At 39.6% G+C, this 18,912-nt stretch overlaps 2 protein-coding genes across 4 annotated transcripts; one reads left to right on the top strand and one right to left on the bottom strand.

The window, feature by feature from the left end:
• Positions 1 to 1,008: 1,008 nt before the first annotated feature.
• On the bottom strand, positions 1,009 to 7,209 carry LOC116067048. Of its 2 annotated transcripts, XM_031323340.2 has the most exons (8): positions 6,969 to 7,209; positions 3,492 to 4,053; positions 3,208 to 3,366; positions 2,898 to 3,051; positions 2,675 to 2,780; positions 2,316 to 2,554; positions 2,049 to 2,207; positions 1,009 to 1,900 (listed from the first exon to the last, which is right to left on the bottom strand). In XM_031323340.2, exons 1-8 carry the CDS (start codon positions 6,996 to 6,998, stop codon positions 1,774 to 1,776), a joined length of 1,536 nt encoding a protein of 511 aa, XP_031179200.1. In that variant the 5' UTR covers positions 6,999 to 7,209; the 3' UTR covers positions 1,009 to 1,773. The 2 variants fall into 2 exon arrangements, with proteins under 2 accessions (XP_031179200.1, XP_031179199.1); XM_031323339.2 differs by having other exon boundaries at positions 1,010 to 1,900; positions 2,898 to 3,366.
• A 1,368-nt stretch (positions 7,210 to 8,577) lies between these two features.
• LOC116067003 (gasdermin-E-like) lies at positions 8,578 to 18,617 on the top strand. Of its 2 annotated transcripts, none has more exons than XM_031323261.2 (10): positions 8,578 to 8,956; positions 10,411 to 10,649; positions 10,848 to 11,040; positions 12,528 to 12,705; positions 14,235 to 14,355; positions 14,911 to 15,036; positions 16,159 to 16,280; positions 16,418 to 16,601; positions 16,734 to 16,804; positions 17,115 to 18,617. In XM_031323261.2, exons 2-10 carry the CDS (start codon positions 10,439 to 10,441, stop codon positions 17,334 to 17,336), a joined length of 1,428 nt encoding a protein of 475 aa, XP_031179121.1. In that variant the 5' UTR covers positions 8,578 to 8,956; positions 10,411 to 10,438; the 3' UTR covers positions 17,337 to 18,617. The 2 variants fall into 2 exon arrangements, with proteins under 2 accessions (XP_031179121.1, XP_031179122.1); XM_031323262.2 differs by having other exon boundaries at positions 14,911 to 15,003.
• Positions 18,618 to 18,912: the final 295 nt, after the last annotated feature.

Here is an 18,912-nt window from a genome sequence, read left to right on the forward strand (position 1 = left end):
ATGTCACTGTTTGTTTGTTTTTATGTGTAACGGGATGAGCACCAATTTACAGTGTTTCTTGTTTTGCTCTCTGCCATAAATGTCTAATGATCATCAAAAAGTGTCCCTCTTCTGAGACGGTGTCTTTGATTTTTTCAGACAGAATAGTAATTGCAGTTATAACTTAACACACAAATAAAATAAATTATAGTAATACTGTTAATGACAATATTATTAATAATAGAAGTAATAATAGAGAAAAACAAAAAATCTGTGTTGTATAGGGTTTTAATTTTATTTCTGGGCACTTTTCCCCCTCCATAAAAAATAAGATCATGCTTTCTAATTTTTTTAAGAATTTACTTGGGATTGCTAAAGGAAGAGTTTGGTACAGGTAGAGGAACCTGGGTAGCAGATTCATCTTTATGCAGTTGACACATCCTATCAAAATATATAGGTAGGGTGAATTGCGTGCAACACTGCTTAATGTGGTCTAGTCAAGGTCTAGTGTTTGTAGTTCCCCATAAATACATGAATGCCAGTGAAACTATTACTTAGCCAAAGTTTTGGTGTCATGTTATCAAAATCATATTCATGACCTCTCAAATGTCCAGTCATATATGAGGGTGCAACAATCATCAACAGGAAGCACCTTGTGTGTCCCACTTTAGGGAATGTGGTTTCGAAAAGTGGGACAGTATAATTAGCCTAATGTGGGACAGTGGTAAAGTCAGTCAAACGGGTCAAACATGGTTATTGACAGGTTGTTTGTGTTGCTATGCAATATAAGAATGCTGTTACTACAGATGTTTAAGGTCATGGAAAACTTTTAGTCGTGTGTGTGTGTGTGTGTGTGTGTGTGTGTGTGTGTGTGTGTGTGTGTGTTAAAATGAAAAAGTAGCTCTGAATTTAAAAACTCAATAGAAAACCAATAAAGCCATATATATATATATATATATATATATATATATATATATATATATATATATATATATATATATATATATATATATATATACACTTTCACCAAGATAACTCAAGTGGACACCATGTCTGATGATGTTCAATTATCCATGTTTCATCCAACCATAACCAAGAGAATTACTAACAAACTTATTTTTGTTCTATTCTACATGAATCAAGGTAATTTTGGCCTTTTATCATAGACTTCTCATGTGGAGGCTGCAGAGTTTCTCAGACAACTTGTGCTAAGAGCACTGATATGTCTATACTTTCTTTTGTGAATGTGTTTTCTGCATGTTCTCTTTTGATTTGATTAGGGAACATCCTGGGGTTTTTAAAATGGTATTGGATGTGGATTTAATGTATTGGCTTCACATCACAATATGCCACAGATGCTTCAACTTGGCCATCGCATTTTCTACCTCTCGAGTTGTAAGAGTATCACGTTCAGCCGTCTTGGCTATCAACTGATCAAGAATGCGTTGTGATTGCTTCTGAGATCATTTTAAGTGAAAGACACTGTAATATTAGACAGTAGAGTGCTGTTATAATTAAATTTGAAATGTGCAGTTGAAAACCAATCAAGACAATTAAAAACACAGGAAGAACAATTAAATAAGAATTTAATACAGAACAGAAACATTTTTTAATATTATTTTAATTATCATATTATTATTATTACTGTTAGCTTATCCCAGTTAACTTTAAGCTCTGGACAAGTTGCCAGTCTATCACAGACAGACACAGACAGTATATCCTAGACCAGGGTTCTTAAACGTTTTTTAGGCCAAGGACTCCCAGATGTCTCCAGTCTTTCCATTGCCTCTGCTTCTACTGCCTCAACTTTTTCAAGATCTTCTCCAAGTGATGTCTGTCTTTCACTGTGATGATCCTATCCCACTGGACCGTGAACTCCTTCTGGTGGGCGAGTTCTTTGAGCATATTCTGTCCGTAGTGCCTGTGCATGATACATTTCACATTTAGCAATTTTGTGTATAAGCACAATGCCCAGAAGGCTATAAGATTCTGACTGAAGACTGAAAAATCTAACTGAATTATTCACAGGAACCACAAACCATAAGACCATGCAAGACTTGCTAACCCACCTGACTTCTGGTGCAGGATCCACCGCCATCTTACTGACAGCAATAAGGAAACGCTCTGTGAAGATCTTCCCTGCTGTCAAGATCTGTTCCTCTCCAACGATGTCCATCAGCTGGTGGAGGTGCTTGGCTGTGCTGCTCCTCACTGCAGCACAACGGTGCCTGAAGAAGGGACAAAAAACGGAGAATGTTGATTATGATTCACTTAATTTATTTTAAATGCTGCTGCTACACTTCTTACTAAATTCTGATCACATCCTCTCCTCTTACCTCAACCCTGTGTCGAGGAGAACATTTATTATTCTACCAGGGCTGCAGCCCTCCACCAGCGCATCCAGGGCGAGGTTAGCCTGCTCATGAATGAAGGATTTGGTTGTCTGTGCGAACTTCAGCAGCAGGACACGGCCTATCCACTGTGCCTCAGTGTCCATGGCCCTCCCCAGGTGGGCATGGAGCTCTGCTATGGTGCCCATTGCAGCATAGCTCACAGCAGAGCACAGGTTACTCACCTAGATAGTAAATAATAACATCAGTCAATACTCCTGTGTACACAGTACAGGTACATGCACAAGTAGGCAAATGAGAACTGCATGCAACAACATCAACAAAGAGGAAAATGTCTGCAATACCACTTCTGTGAGGACCAGGCAGACTTCATGCAGTTTGGTCTGCAGGAATTCTGGATGGTGTCGTGCCAGAGCTTGAACAGATTTTAATCCATCCAGGTTCTCCTTCCTGTGTTTTGATGACAACTGTGATAATCATTGCTTCAGAAGCAACAGCAGGCTGCTGTGACCCTGCATGTTATGCTATTTAAAATCTATCTTTATTTCTGTAATGTGGATGTCCTACCAGTTATCTGAGGTCAGCTGCGTGAAGCAGAGGGACAGGCTCTTTGCAGGGTCGACCAAAGGCTGGAGGTCTTCCTGACCTGCGACAGCCTTTAGATGGCATTTTGTCCCACGCCGAGGTCCTTTTCTGTTGGGCGGGGCAGCTTCTGAAGGTGCTGCTGGAACTTTGGGCGCCACTGCCGGGGTCCCATGACAAAGTCCGCTTCTGTTGGGCGGGGCAGCTTCTGAAGGTGGTGCTGGAACTTTGGGCGCCACTGCCGGGGTCCCATGACGAAGTCCACTTCTGTTGGGCGGGGCAGCTTCTGATGGACGTGCTGGAAACTTGGGTGCCACCGTTGGGGTCTTTCTGGGGGCTGCTGGTAGTTCAGGTGAAGGACGGTGGCGAAACTCGAATTTCTTTAGTGTCTCCATAAGTCCCTCTAGTGTCGTCTGTGATGTCTGGAGCTTGCATCCACCAGCCACCTCCTTGCCTGTTCAGATTAACAGCAAATATAGTCATGATTACTCAAATTTCCACTTTACTGTAATCACAATCTTCACCTATTTCCATTCAAATTCCCATAAAGAAAGTCATCACTCAACAGTATTTACATACCTGCTCCACCAAATTTCATAGCAATCACTGGGAGACGAGACGGTCTCCTGGTTGCTCTGGGAGGAGGGGGAGGAGGAGGAGGAGAAAGAGTAGGGGTGAACAGGCTGGTTTGTGAAATCAGCTCAGTGGGAGTGTGCATGTTCACAGAGCTGAGGGAGCTGGAGTCTGTACTTGGGCTCCTGTTTGCAGCTGTCCCCCCAGCCATCTTCCTGCCCAGACGCAGCTTCTTCTCATAGAAAGGCTCCTCTTCTACCAACGTCTGGTTGGCCCTGGACGTCCGAACCCTTTTGTCATCCTTTAAAATGGGCCTAGGTCTCCTCCCTCGCAGAGAGGATTCAGGGCTTCTTGTGGGAGAAGCTGGAGGCTGAGGTGAAGGGAGGGTGTCCTGCTGGATAGAGAATCCCATTCTTTTCCTAACCGCATCATTTTTGGAATTCTGTGAAGAATACAGTGTCTCTACTCGTTGAAGGAGTGCATAAAACTCAGCCCTTTCAGCTCTCTCAATGTCCAGGATCCTGGACTGACTGGTGGAGCCACTGTTTCTTCTGTGGCTCTCTGATGGCTGTAAAAAAATAATTATATATATATAATTTATTTATTTTTAACTCAATTGTTCATTGTTATTCATCTATCTATAAATTGCAGGAACGTCTTTCTGTCTGTCTGTCTGTGTGTGTTATGCGCATATCTCTCAACCCGTTAGTCTGATGGATTTCAATTGACTGGTCAAAATTGACTGGTGTCTTGCTACGGGCACGAGAAAGTGCAGTGTCAAGTTTGACGTTGTTTGGATAAGAAATGCAAAAGATATTGTCGGTAAAAGAAGCACATATTGGTTTCTGCCGCTCTAGCCGCTTGCCACTCCCCCTCTCACAATGCACACAGCGCAGGACCAGACACAGAGGAGGGTTGGTGTTACAGCCTTTGATGCTTTTCCTGCTAAGTATTAAATTGTAAATTGCTGTGAGCTGGCAGAACATAACGTAATCTCAGAGATTGTTCCTTCACAGCGCTGTGCAATGTGAGAAAATCTCACAGCTGAACCAGGCAGACACATCAGTTTTCATCAGACTCACTCGGGTTAGTCAAGTCTACTGCTAACTTACAACACTAATAACATTACCATTGCTAAAATACCCCCGTGAGAACTGTGTTAAAATGACAGTTCTGCCGAGATTCTTATATTTATTTCAATGCCTACCCATCTTCCTATCCAAAGCTTTTTTCAACAGATTAGACAAACTTATTTCCAATTTTATATGGGATGGAAAAACCCCTAGGATTCGGAAAGAGTTTCTCCAGAAGCACAGGAGTGATGGGGGTTTAGCTCTCCCTAATTTTTTATATTATTATTGGGCAGCCCAAGTTCAGAAGATAGTCTACTGGATGCACTCATCAGGTACCACTGATTGGTGTGAAACATAATCTAAATCCTGCACAGCAACCTCTCTACAAGCCCTATTAACATCTAGCCTACCTATTAAAATAGCACAATATACACTAAATCCGGTTGTTCATTCTACTCTTAAAATTTGGACTCAGCTACGCCAACATTTGCAGTTAAGACAAGTGCTTTTGCTACGGAGCCCAATATGCACCAATCATGCATTCCTCCCTGCCCAACTAGACTCTGCATTTAAACAATGGCAAGATAAGGGCATTGCTCAATTTGGTGATCTTTATATTGATGGTCTTTTTGCTAGTTTTAATGATTTGCGTTCTAAATTCAATCTTAATCAAGCTGACCTTTTTCGTTATTTTCAAATACGACATTTTGTGAACACCCAAAGCCCATCATTTCCGCATATTCCATCTAAGTCTCCTGCAGACTCTCTGTTTGAAGCTCCCCTCCATCTACAAGGTTTTATCTCAAGAATATATACAATTTTCATGTCTTTAAAAAGCGTAGGAACAGACAAAGTTAAAAGTAGATGGGAGAAAGAGCTTGGAACAGTATTTTCAGAGGAGTTCTGGAGCAATGCCCTCCATAGAGTGAATGGTAGTACCTCTTGTGCCCGATTGAGTCTTATACAGTTTAAGGTTTTGCACCGTGTGCACCTAAGCAGAACAAGGATTGCTTCTTTTAATCCTACTTTTGATAAGACCTGTATAAGATGTCACACTGGAGAAGCTGATCTGACTCACATGTTTTGGACGTGCCCTACACTTACTGTTTACTGGTCAACTATATTTGATACACTCTCTCAAGTATGTAACGTACAACTGAAACCAAGTGCTGAATTTGCTATATTTGGTGCTCCAGCTGATGAATCTAATCTGACTCGAAGGCAACTAAACATTATTGCTTTTGCATCCTTATTGGCTCGTAGACAAACTCGTGGTCTTTGATGCTTCGGCACAAGTGCTCCAGGTGTCTCTCCAGGTGTTTACATTTGTACATATGTAGGGCTTGTGTTTATTGTTGTATCATTGTTACACTTTTGATTGTGGTGTCCAACCTTTTTTTTTTTTTTTTTTTTTTTTTTTAAATTTATTTATTCCTTTATTTATTTTAATATTGTATTATTATTATTATTATTCTCATATTTTGTACTATTACTATTAATGAATATTATGTAAGGCAGACTGTTCTGGGTCGGTCGGGGAGGGATTGAAAATGTAAAAAAAATACAATCTCTGTACAAACAATAGCATTTGTCCCTGAAATAAAAATATATATATATAAAAAAAAAAAAAAATACCCCCGTGAATCAAATCCATACTTCACCTTTAACCGTCAAGCCACTAAACCTGTATGGAAATGAACACGTCTGCTGAAGTGTTAAATTTGTTAACGATCATACAACACGAGACTACACCTCTCTCTCTCTCTCTCTCTCTCAATCAATTCAATTAAAATTGCTTTATTGGCATGAACAAAGAAAAAATGTTGTTGCCAAAGCAGTTTACAGAAAATACATATATATAGTACATATCACATATTAAATATATACAGTAGGTGTCACATAGATTCTATACTGCACTGATAGTTATACAACATACTAGATTACAAAACAACTACATAACACAATATAATACTTAACAGTTTGTACAATATAATTACTGTACAATCCTAAACCAATGTGTAATGTTGGGATGTTATAGTGGTGAGTCCCTCAGGTTGTGGCAGGCAGATAGCCTACATATTAAGCTGCCAGTGGAGCTGCTGTCCCTTCTCCTAGGAGAACTACCAGCTTCTCTTCTGATGTTAACATTGGGAAATTTGCAATGTCTTCCTCTGATGTAGACTACACTGTCCTTCTGTAAGTAAGTTTGGGGTACAATTTGGTTTTGAAGAATTCTACAAGCAGCAATACCACAGGCCAAGCAATCGCCCGTTCCAAACAGCTCTGTACTAGTATTCTTAATTTTTGGACTTAATGGACTCATTTTTGGACATAGTGAAAACATGAAAATGTCTGCGCTAATTATTTCTCGATCAATCTATCTATCTTGCAACAAAAGGAGGTTACTTACATCACTGTCTTCATTGTAGTTCATCTTCATCTTACGCCATTGCAGGAAGGCCTTTAATGTCTCGCAAATACCTGTGAGTATCGGAAAAATGCAACTGTATCGTCACAAATCTATCACTGACTGGATCTACACGAACATGTTCTAAGTCATGTCACTCTAGAACCATGGAACATCCAGATGGATTCCATATGCAAATGAGATGTTTTGTAAAGATGACATTCTTTTTTTTAATTAAATGATTCCAAAGCATTGTTGATGCTCAAAAAATACCAACTTGACAAACATGATATATTTTTACTCTTGGCACACATTTACTCATTTATCTATATTTTACATTTTCCCCAAGCCACATTTCCATTTTTGGGATTTTTTAAGCATTTTTTATCACCACATTGCCAATTTTCTCATGCTTTTATCAGGGTCTGTTTTAGGCATAGGTGAGCTAGGCAGTTGACCCTCCCCTGCATATGAATCATGTATAATGTATACCCTAAATGACGTCCCATATAAATGTCATCATAATAAGATCCAAAATGGGATAAGACTCATGACTGGAAAATGTGCCCAGGTGTGTCTTCAACTCAAGTCACATAGTCGTTCAGCTTCAATGAGTTGTTTTATGAGTTACATAACTTTGGAAAAGATAACTCTAAATAAAGTAAATATTGGATTTCTTAAATTAAGACATGAGACCACTTTAGGATGGTCTTAGTTATTTGCGGTAGAGAGCAGGTATTTTACAGTACATGTTCCTATTTTTCACAACAATAATTTGTTTATATGACATACTGCTTGATTTAAAAAACAACATGTAGGCTAATTATAATGCAATAGTAATACAGTAATACAAATAATATATCTTGGAAGGGGGCGATTGTGCTTAATGAGTACTTACTTTTGATACTAAATTACACTTTGCTGATATAGGCTACATTTAGTAAAACTTCTAAATACTTCTTCAACCACAAAATCCCAGACAGCCTGTTAGAGTAATCTTGAACCAGCTATGACTAAATAGTGTTTGTGCATGTGTGCATCCATACCTCATGGTAACAGAGGACCATTATCTCTACATATGTGTGACAACTCCCTGTCAGCTTTTACAAAGTTACTACTTATCACCAATGGTCACAAAATACGCCCACCCACTCAGACACACACACACACACACACACACACACACACACACACACACACAGACACACATTCTTCTAGTCTGACCTAAATCTGGCTCCCCACATATTATAAATTACATACGTACCAACAATTTGCGTATGATGTTTCATCCATGCGCCAAAGTTAGAAATTCAGGAGTTTCCTTCGTAATTTCTAGAAAAAAAAAGCTTTAATTCTTTCACTTCGTCATTTCATGTTGTGCATGGTCTAGCTGGTGGCCATGTGTCATAACACAACGTCTGCTGGTCTGCTAACCCTACCCCTAACCCTAACCCTGCTGGTCTAACCCAAACAAACACAGTAGCAGCAAAATGCTGCAAAAATGACATGAATGAATTAATAAGGAATCATTTGCAAGCCTTTCGACTCTTTATTTATTTACACACACACACACACACACACACACACACACACACACACATACCAGAGTTCATATGATCATAATTAACTCTTCAGTAAAAGTGGGAGGGGAGGAAGCGGTCGATGTACTTCTCTGTGAAGTGGATAACTGTTTAGTCAATCTCTCTCCCGCAACTCGTATACAGCTCTGACCGAACACTGCTGCTGCGACTGATATCAGGAATTTCGCTCTACTTACGGCTTATATAGTTTTGTAATAGACCTAACACTGTGAGGGGAGTGTCATTATTACATCCAGAGGACTATTTCGGTCCACGTTTGAACAACTTGGTCTACTTTTACGCATGGCAACATCGGTGACATTCCAGGAGTAACAACTCGACGGGTCGGAGCTCTGAACGTACTGTATGACGTTTCATCTTGAACTTGTAGAGTTTATACACTAATTTGAGGTAAGCGACAACTTCAATTATTAACGAGTCATTTACCTATGTTTTAGGGAGACAGAAAAGTAGAAAGTGTTTCTGTTCTCAGTCAAGTCTAGTTTGTTATGGTTTTCCTGGTCAGAACATGTTTCTTTCCCCTTTATTTCTTTGATTTAACACTCATAATCTGAGTCAAGCGTCGTTGAGGCTCGTGAGCAGTTGATCTCACAAAGCAAACACGCGCAGCTCTCGGTTAACTGCAGCTTGTTCCATTATAAAGAGTGAGCTGCCGGGAAATACCCACGCGCGCTGCCACACGTGCAAGTGCGTGTGTGGTTGTGTATAACTTGTATACACGTGGCAAGAATGTTGTGGGCAGTCTATGGTTGTGGGTCATTTTTCTTTACCAGCTGTTTATATTGACAAATATTGTTTAATGGGAAATTGTACTTTCTTCTATTTTTCTTTAAACATGTTCTGCTTTGGACTGCAGTTCAAGTTCAATAAAGTTTAAAGATGTTGAATAAACGCATATAAAAGGTGCATAAACGTGTATGCACCTTTTATAGGCTATAGATAAGGATGGATCCCTAGTACTTTTCTAAATAAAAAAAAAGTATGGATTTTGTGGATACTGTTGGTTGTTTGCTTTATGGTGGTTAGCCCAACACCAGTGAATTGCCACCATAACCACGAGAACTATATGTTTAGTTAGAAATGTCCTCACATATTGAAAAGTTATTCCTATTATCATGTGTCTCTCTCTCTCTCTCTCTCTCTCTCTCTCTCTGTTTCCCCCGTATGGCGTGACAACTCTTAAATAATTCAGAACAAATGACTCAACAAACTGAAAACATGTCAGGTCAAGGGGAGTTTGTATTGTTCACAAGATAAAGTGGTGGTGTTCTTGGTTTCAATCAGGGGAAAAGCTTAGGAGGTCTGACCTCTCCCCTGTTTCATATTTATTTATTTAACTGGCCTCTTTCTCTGTCTTCTGGGCCAATGTTGCATTCTTTTGATTAACTCTAACATTTCTCGATCCAACAGGGACACAGCTCAAACTTTCTTCTATTCCTTTTCTCTCTCTTCCCTCACAGCACAAACCCCTCTCAAGCCTGATTACTTTAAATATTTAAGCTATGGAATCTGAGCAGCAGAATTAGCGAGCCAGGGTATGTGTGTGTGTGTGTGTGTGTGTGTGTGTGTGTGTCAGGACTTCCTGTATGCCTTTTAAGTCAATGTTAGCTGTTCATTGCAGAGTCGTGTGGACACTCACAAACACCCACACAGGGTCTGCTTAGCATCATCAGAGTGAATTACTTGCTTAAACTATCTAGAGTGGAAAACTGGGGAGAATACCAACGGGAAGTCACCCTTAGTGGTTTAGTAAGTTGGGTAAAAGCATACGAGCGTCTTTGCTCTCAGTGCCTTTAAGTGGACAAAATAAGCTCAAATTGAAAGCCTCTCTTCTCTTCTTCCAGCTGTCTGCAGTCCTCATCTGCCGAGGCCATGTTTTCCAAAGCCACTGCCAACTTTGTCCGTCATATTGACCCCGAAGGAAGCCTCAAACACGTGTCCCGATTAAATGACTCAGATAAACTGGTTCCCATGGCACTGGTCGTCAAACGCAACCGTATGTGGTTCTGGCAGAGGCCTAAGTACCAGCCAACAGATTTCACCCTCAGCAACTTGTTGGAAGGCGACAAGGTGCTCAGTCCTGGTACGTAGGTGTGCACGTACTTTTTATGTTGTTGTTTTTTTAAAACATGCAAAATGGGTAGAAATTGCTCAAGCTATATAAATGTAATATTTTATTTCCATGCCAGCTAACCTTTACTAAGACATATTCTTCCCAAAGTAGAGATTTTCCCCACACACATACATCAATAGATATGCTAAAACCACCATGTGTTGTCAGACGTGTCCAAGACAGAATTTGTGACCTACGAGGGGACATATAGAGACAAACTCTCCGGGAAGCTGGACACTGAGGCTGGCTCTGTCAGAGCCACAATGGAGGGCCAAGGAACTTCCAAGCTCCAATCATGTTTTGGCAAGCTGAAGAAAGAGGAACTGGATGTGAAGAAGCTGTTACAAGACTCCAGCAGCAGGTGTTAAATAATTCCTTTTTATACTATTCGCACATTGTTACTAGTCAGCAGAAGGTGATAGGATGATGACTTCATTATGAATGAGATGAATACGCTATAAATGTAGTTAGACATCAGACATTTCACACCTCAGACTAGTAACAAACCACAAAGATTAATAGTGTCATCTTACATAAATATACTGCACTGGTTCTGTCCATGCTTCTTGTGATTTGGATATCTGTTTCTAATGTGAATGCACTCATAGCTGATTGATACAATGACTAATACATTACACCACCTAAATGCTATACGCTAGGGCTGCACGATATTTTGTTTCATCGTCTACATCGCGATGTGCGCATGCGCGATAGTCACATCGCAGGACGTTGCGATGTTGACGCTACAACTTCTTTGCTGCTTGATAAAAAAGTAAAATGAAATGAAAACCGGCGAACGCGTCACGTGGTTCTTTTTTCTCCAGAAATTCACAGCCAGACTGTCATGGCGGCTTGTTCAGAATACGATCTCATATTGTACTAAAATAGTTCACCGAAATGTGTTTCTGAAAACATTTTAAGCGAGAAATAGGCCATGCAGTTGCTGAATCTGTCTTCATTTCAGATTGACAAAGGTCAGTTTAAAAGATTTTCGTCAGATTTTGAGAGGCTCATCCGCTCCCCATTTCCGGGTGAGTCCCGACTGCCCTGTCTCCCGACTGAACATGTCGGGTCGGCCAAAATGAATGCCGACGGCTCCTTGGACGGCCGACGGCACTGGACACACCAAAAAGACTCGAGTCACGGACCTCGCCAGACAGCCCGACGCCCGATTATTGGGCTGGTGTGTCTTCTCTATAAGACAGGTGGTCATGTGACGTAACGTTAGTCCGGGGGGGTTGTTATGGGAAGTGAGGGTCTCCCGTGTGTAGAAAAGTACCGTAAGCAGCAGCTGCCGCTGACACAGTGATTAATCTACAACAGCAGTCTGTTTCTGATATAACGTAATTGACACTGGTTTAAGTGCTCTTGGATACACAGTTTGTTGCAAGAGTGTGACATGCAGGCTCTGCATGCACAGCAAACCAACAATCATGATCAATTTTAATCAATTTATCAAACAACCAAAGCAGGCCCCGCTAGTCGACCACAACCTGAAATTTAGAGGAAGCAACATGCATGCATTATTAATATCATTCACTTTAGCCTGGATTGATATTATATGAATACAATGGTGTCATGTCAGTCAAAATTTCCTTTTTCATTTTTATTTTCTTTGTAGATGTACTCCCCTACAAAATCACCCCAGTAGTTGAGAATGATTTAGTATTTCTAAATAGGGCTATGTATGTCCTCTTGTAAAAATCTTTTTTTCATATCGCAATATATATCGCAGGGGAAAAAAATATCGCAATGTAAGTTTTTTTCAATATCGTGCAGACCTACTATACGCACATGCAATACATTCCATTGCAGATTAAAAACCAAACTGTTTTTTCTTTGCATCAGGCTGATAGACATGCAGCAACCGCTGGTGCAGCAGCTGGAGAAGCGTGCTGATGTGCTGGCAGTGGTTAAGGAGAGGATCCTCACCGCCAACTCCTGCACCGTCACCCAGACCAAAAAGGAGCAGTGCGTCTTTCAGGGGATGCTCGGACTAGTGGGCATGATGGGGAGCTCTTTTAAGGTAGGTGTGTTGGTGGAGTTGAGTGTTTGTGTGTTTTAGGAATTTAACAAAATGTTATGAGTTTCAAATTGTGTAACTGGAGTAACAAATGGTTTTGACTTGGGGTCCACTACTCCCAACTCTTCTAGATGAAACCCTGGAAAACAGAATCACGAAGTCAGTGAGTGAAAGAGCGAACCGCCATCTTCGTCTCCAAACCTCTGTCTCTTTATTACAAATTTCCCAAATCATGGTATAAAACAATACATTTCCCTAGTGTAAATATGTTTCAGTTTCAGTGTCCATTTGTTAATTTAAACACCTTAATACAGTTTTCTCTACTCCTCACATATCAGTGGACAACATCTTTCACACTCACATTCACAGAAATAATCTTTACAAAAATAAATATCACTCTTTAGAGTGCAATAATATCAAAAGGATAAATCATGTTTTTAATCTATATATATATATATATATATATATATATATATATATATGTTTTCTTTTTAACACCAGAAATCCACCATCATACTAATGTAATATGTTGAATCGTAGACCCTCTTTGGCTGTCAGAGAATATTTAAATGACTTTAAAGTCAAAACATGAATCATCCTACACATAGGGATAACTGTTCAACTTATTATACATTGTAAACACACAACAGACACCTAACTGTTTCTGTATAACTTTGGGAAGAACAACACAATATAGCCTGTCAGGATACCTTAAAAACCCGAAATCAAACATTACCAGGGAGTGAGGACAACAGCACCCAGAATCACACATACAGCCCCAATACACACCTGTTAACTGGCCGCTAGCGCCATTGTTTACAAAACCCATTTCCCGCGGTTCTAAACGCGGCTCTTTAACTCGGCTTTACACATAAAGAAAACTCCATAACCAACTCATTACAGCTTCAGTACACCACGTACACTTCAGGAGAAAACAGTTTCGTCATTTTTTTACCGAGTACCAACCTGGAAAACAGAATCACAAAGTCAGTGAGTGAAAGAGCGAACCGCCATCTTCGTCTCCAAACCTCTGTCTGAGAGAAGAGGAAGGTGCCCGTCACCTGAGCACCGTGGTGTAACGATACCCGCACTTCAGTTCCGCTTTCTTTGCTTCCCCCCCTACATTACTATTGTCTTACACAATAAAAGTTTAAATTCTACTAAATGCTGCGCTGGTTATTGTATTATCACTTAAGGGTGTATCACAAAAACATACAAAATAGTTTGCTACATTTTTAGTGTGATGACTATTTCTGGTCAAATCAATCAGCAATTAACTGGTTGGCTATGAGTTTTAAAGTAACATCTTAGTCAGATAGTTATTATTAACAGTGTTAATAATGATTAGAATTGCTTGGTCAAATTCCTGTTCTGTTCCAGTTTAAATATCAGATCTACAATCCCAAAAAATATTTTTCTGTCTGATCTTAAATCACCAGATTTCAAATCACAAAATGTGCGTGTGTGTGTGTGTGTGTGTGTGTGTGTGTGTGTGTGTGTGTGTGTGTGTGTGTGTGTGTGTGCATTCTCAGGTGTGTGTGAAGGACAGCAACAACATTGAGGCGGACTCTGATGTTTCCTTGGAGATCCCCTCTGGTACAGTCATTGCGTACAGCATCCTGGAACTGGAGATAAAGAAAAGTGGACACTTTAGTAAGTTTGTGTGTGTGTGTTGTGTGTGTGTGTGTGTGTGTGTGTGCGTGCGTGTGTGTGTGTGTGTGTGCACGCGCGCGTGTGTGCGCGCGTATGTGTGCGTGCGTGTGTCATTACAGCGAGGCAAACTGAGATTGACATGTTGTAAAAAACAATTTCTAGGTAGGAAAGTGTGAATCAGTGGTATATTGGCCAAAGAATCGGAGCGGGAGGGGGGGAGCGGCATTGCATTTGCTTTACTGCACCATTGTGACAAAAGAGAGCTGAGCCGGAAGGCAAAGCTCTCCATTTACCGGGCAATTTTTGTTCCTACCCTCACCTATGGTCATGAAGGCTGGGTCATGACCAAAAGAACTAAATCAAGCAGCTGAAATGGGTTTTCTCAGGAGAGTGGCTGGCGTCTCCCTTGGAGATAGGGTGAGAAGCTCAGTCATCTGTGAGGAACTCGGAGTAGAGCCACTGCTCCTTTTTTTTCCAGCTGAGGTGGTTCACCTGTGGGCGCATGCATCCATTTTACCGTACCTGCGTTATCTATGTTGCTGTGTGCATTTTCAGATATATGCCTACAGCCTGGATCAATGGGAGGCATTGAGGCAGACTCCTGGCCATCCCATGACCACATGGACGAAGTCGACGACAAGTGCAATGGGGAGAAAGCACCTTTGAGTGCACTGCAAAATGGTTTGTGTCCATTCATTCATACATTTGTCCAGTTACTCATTATGGAAAATAACAAGAATGTTTGGTTAACACTTCTCGTTTTGTGAGGAAGAAAAATGTTGTAAATCAAATTGGTTCCCCTTTTTTAACACAGATGGAATTGTGGTTTTAATTGATTGTTAAATTAGCTCTGAAATATAGTTGGGCTGACCAGCCTCAGTAGCAATAATTGAAAATTAAACTATCTATAATACAAATAACAATGGTATTATTGCAACTCTGAAGACTAAGGTATACTGCTCAGTGAAATGTATTTATCTGTCATTAACAGTTATGTACACCACTTTATCCTGTAATATTTCATAATTTTGCCAAAAAGTCAGCTTTCCATTCTCACATATCAAAATGACAATATAGTACAACCCTGTCCAATTTACACATTCAGCTGTAAACATATAATTTGTTCCCAAGTGAAAGTAAAAACATGAACAAAGTCATAGAGGGCACACCCCTGCCACGGTTACATAAATATAAATGCGCTATTTTAATTGTTGAGAAGTCTGTCAATCTGCACCTGGATTTGGATCTGCTTCAAAATCAAGACTAAATTGATTAAAAAGAGCATGCAGATTTTTGGAGAATAAGACGATTTTGGGATGAAGTTTTGCAGAAATAAAAGTGTGCAAAATGTCAAGTGAGTCAGACTCATGACTGTGAGTTTTTCCTTTTTAAATGAGTCATCGAAATGAGGTTGTCATTGCATAATGTGTTTAAGAATTAAGTAATAGGTCGAGCCAACATGAACTCATTTACTGTTTGTAGGAAAACAGAGTGGAATATCAAAAACACAAATGGGTATATAGATATTTATATGCCAAGTTTGGTGATTGAAAATGGTGGAAAAAATGTATGTAGGCAGAAGTAGGCATGTTCTATATGGATAGACATGTGTTGATATATTGAATTCAGGAGTTCAAATAAAATTGAATTTGAAGTTATGGGCAAAAACCTCCTAACCATACCAATCAAACTATTGCAGCCATCATTTTATAGGTGGATGACTGAGGCTAGTACCAGCCACACTCTGTATGTTAGTGTAGAGTCAGTTTCAAATCTGATGCAGTGTCTCCCGGTCTCTTACAGGATCACAGGAGATGGACCTCTCTCCTCTGGCAGAGCTCCCTCAGTTGACTCGATGTGTCTTGTTCAAGAGACTCCAAGAGACTCTGGGGGACAGAACTGCTCTGTCATATATGCAGTGTTTGGTGAGTGACACACTAACATAACCCCGACTCCAATACACCACATTTAAAGACAGTATTGAGGCCAAAATCTGTGAGACATTTTTTTTTAATTTTCAGTTTTCTCCATTCCCCCTCCTCTCTGTGCCTCTCTCTGATAGCTGGAGGAGTTGTGCAGTGGTGAAACACTAAACATGGCTAAGCACAAAGAGCTGTCGGAGAGTCAAAGAAAATTATTGTCAGCCATACTGGACCGACCCGGCACAGACACTCACGCTGAGAACAGCCAGTGTGGTATTCCTTCCCATCTAAATGCAGCTCACCTGTTGGTCAGTGCCTTGGAAGGTAAGGGCGAACTCCAGACTAAAGAGGGCTGTAATCATTTTCCTCACAGTGCTTTGAGCGAAAAAAGGTAGTACTCAAGAAGTTGTCTGCTACAGTTTAACTTGCTGTGTTGTATATGTATTGTTTTTGTAGAGTTGCCTGATCCAACTCTAAGCCTCCTGAGCCAAAGCGGTGCTGATTTTCTGGAGGCCTTCGACACACTGGTTAGTTTCATTTACTGCACACTACTTCTCTGTTGACTGTTATACATGAGAACTTATGTATTTGACTCTATAAGTGCAAACATTGTCAATTATTTGAGAAATTTGTACAAAAAAAATTAAAATTGATTTTGCGTTGGAAGACTTTAAAGGAATAGTTGGACATTTTGGCAAATACAGTTATATGATTACTTGTCGAGAGTTAGTTGAGAAGATTGATACCACATGACTTTGCAATAAAGACCTATTTATCTTTTTTTTTTTAATCAATCTATCCATTTATCCATCCATTTATCTATGTCTTTCTCACCAGATGTGCATGTTAAAGAAGAGCAGCGAGCCTCTCTCCATCCAGTGTCTTCCAGTCCCCCTGCAGGACAACCAGGCCTTCCAACTGGCAGAACAGCTGCTCAGCTCCACCAATGTGACGCTGAAGAGAGACAGCGACAGGCTGTGGATGGAGACGGAAGTTCTCCCACTGGTCCTCTGTCTCAGCATACAGGGATTGTCCCTGCTGTGCAAAGGGAAAAAGTAGTGGTAGTGTCTGCATGTGCACTTTCTTTCTTTTTTGTGGAGTATATTCGGTTCATTTCTTTCTTTGTTGTAAAGTTTATTGGGACTAAGATTATTATAAAAGCTTTGTATTATTATGATTGATATTTTTCAGGTGTTTACTATTTATAGAGTATCATACAGCTATTGCTATTATTTTATTGTTTTATTTTATATTTTTATTACTTAGGAAGCACTTTAAGGAAATTAAATGAAAATATGTGTCTCACTCTTTTATAGCTTAAAAAGCATTTATGAGGTTCAGGCACCTTACATAAATTTGTCCAACAAATTGTTATTGTTTTGTATAAATCCAGTTATATTATTTTTTATTCATAAACATTCAGCTCAATATTAAAATGTGTCTGCATCAATGGGTTGAAATAATTCTGTGACCCCCCCAGATCCACTGGATCGACTGTAAATGCATAGTGGTTAAGCTGAATTTTTAGCTCAAGAAATCTTTAACTACAGTAGATTTCACATTTTTTATTAACAACAAAATGTAAAATGTGATGCATGCCAAGAGTACACAACATTGCTAACATTTATACAACTATGCAGAATGCTGAAAACTGTGTTGCATGCCTATTCTTGTTTAATTCTATTGAGGCTGCATTTTATTGCTGCTACTGCTCCTAATCAAAAATATTTGCTATTTCATTCATCAAGAAAACGATATATTTAACATTCCCTGAAATACGGGGATTGTATACCAAAAAGCTACGTTTAGTTAAAATACATGTATTGATGTCTCATATGTCTTTGTAGATTAAGCTATTATGAAGCTGCCTTTGCCATGTACTTACTGCCACTTGCCTATTTTGTCTGTTAACATTGTAATTTATTGTTGATTGGAAAAAAAACATGTTTTACTTAATTTTTTAAAAAATCTCTGCCTTTAGCTCTCTGTATCATTGCTCTTTTAAAGTGTATCATTTTGTCTTACGGAAATGGCAAAGAAAACTTTTATATTGCATGGATGACAGTATCTACCAAATGAAAAAAAATGAAGAATTGTATTCATCTTTCTTGGAAATATTTAAGGACATTTTTAACTTTTGATGTTAACCCAATGTGCTCTGTGTCGAAAAGCTATAACCGAATGAACTTCATTCTATTATTATTGAAAATCTTTCCACATTTTAAAATTCATATTTTCGATCCCAGGCAGCATTTTGTCTGATATTGTCAACATATTCATTATCATACATTATGTGGTGTTGGATTCAATTAGTAATGAGCAATTGCATGACAAGCCTAAGACAATTTCTTAGACAAGTTATATATACATACCAGACATACCATACTCACCTCTGTACAAGGGTGTGTATGCTTTGTACTCATACATGGTACACACACACAGGTGTTTTTTACTTATGGCTGATTAGACCTTTTCTCAGTACAGTTTGTGTTCACAGACCATTAGAGGTTCACTGTTGCTGCACCTTTAGGGTGGGGTGACTCACACCATTTTATTATTAGTTCATACACTCAAGTACAAGTTCACTGGGTGCACTAAACCAGCAAGGCTGGATTACCTACATTTATTGGAAATG

This window comes from Sander lucioperca, chromosome 16 (assembly GCF_008315115.2).
Source record: "Sander lucioperca isolate FBNREF2018 chromosome 16, SLUC_FBN_1.2, whole genome shotgun sequence".
NCBI classification, from domain to species: Eukaryota; Metazoa; Chordata; class Actinopteri; order Perciformes; family Percidae; genus Sander; species Sander lucioperca.

Bases quoted from the DNA above. Each gene is read 5' to 3' on its own strand.
- LOC116067048 (XM_031323339.2), bottom strand. From the start codon at position 6,998: ATGAAGATGAACTACAATGAAGACAGTGAT. The intron at 4,054-6,968 runs GTAAGTAACCTC...ATTTTTTTACAG, and splicing joins ACTACAATGAAGACAGTGAT to CCATCAGAGAGCCACAGAAG. The intron at 2,555-2,674 runs GTATTGCAGACA...TTTACTATCTAG, and splicing joins GCCTGGTCCTCACAGAAGTG to GTGAGTAACCTGTGCTCTGC.
- LOC116067003 (XM_031323261.2), top strand. From the start codon at position 10,439: ATGTTTTCCAAAGCCACTGCCAACTTTGTCCGTCATATTGACCCCGAA. The intron at 12,706-14,234 runs GTAGGTGTGTTG...GTGCATTCTCAG, and splicing joins TGATGGGGAGCTCTTTTAAG to GTGTGTGTGAAGGACAGCAA. The intron at 14,356-14,910 runs GTAAGTTTGTGT...GTGCATTTTCAG, and splicing joins AAAGAAAAGTGGACACTTTA to ATATATGCCTACAGCCTGGA.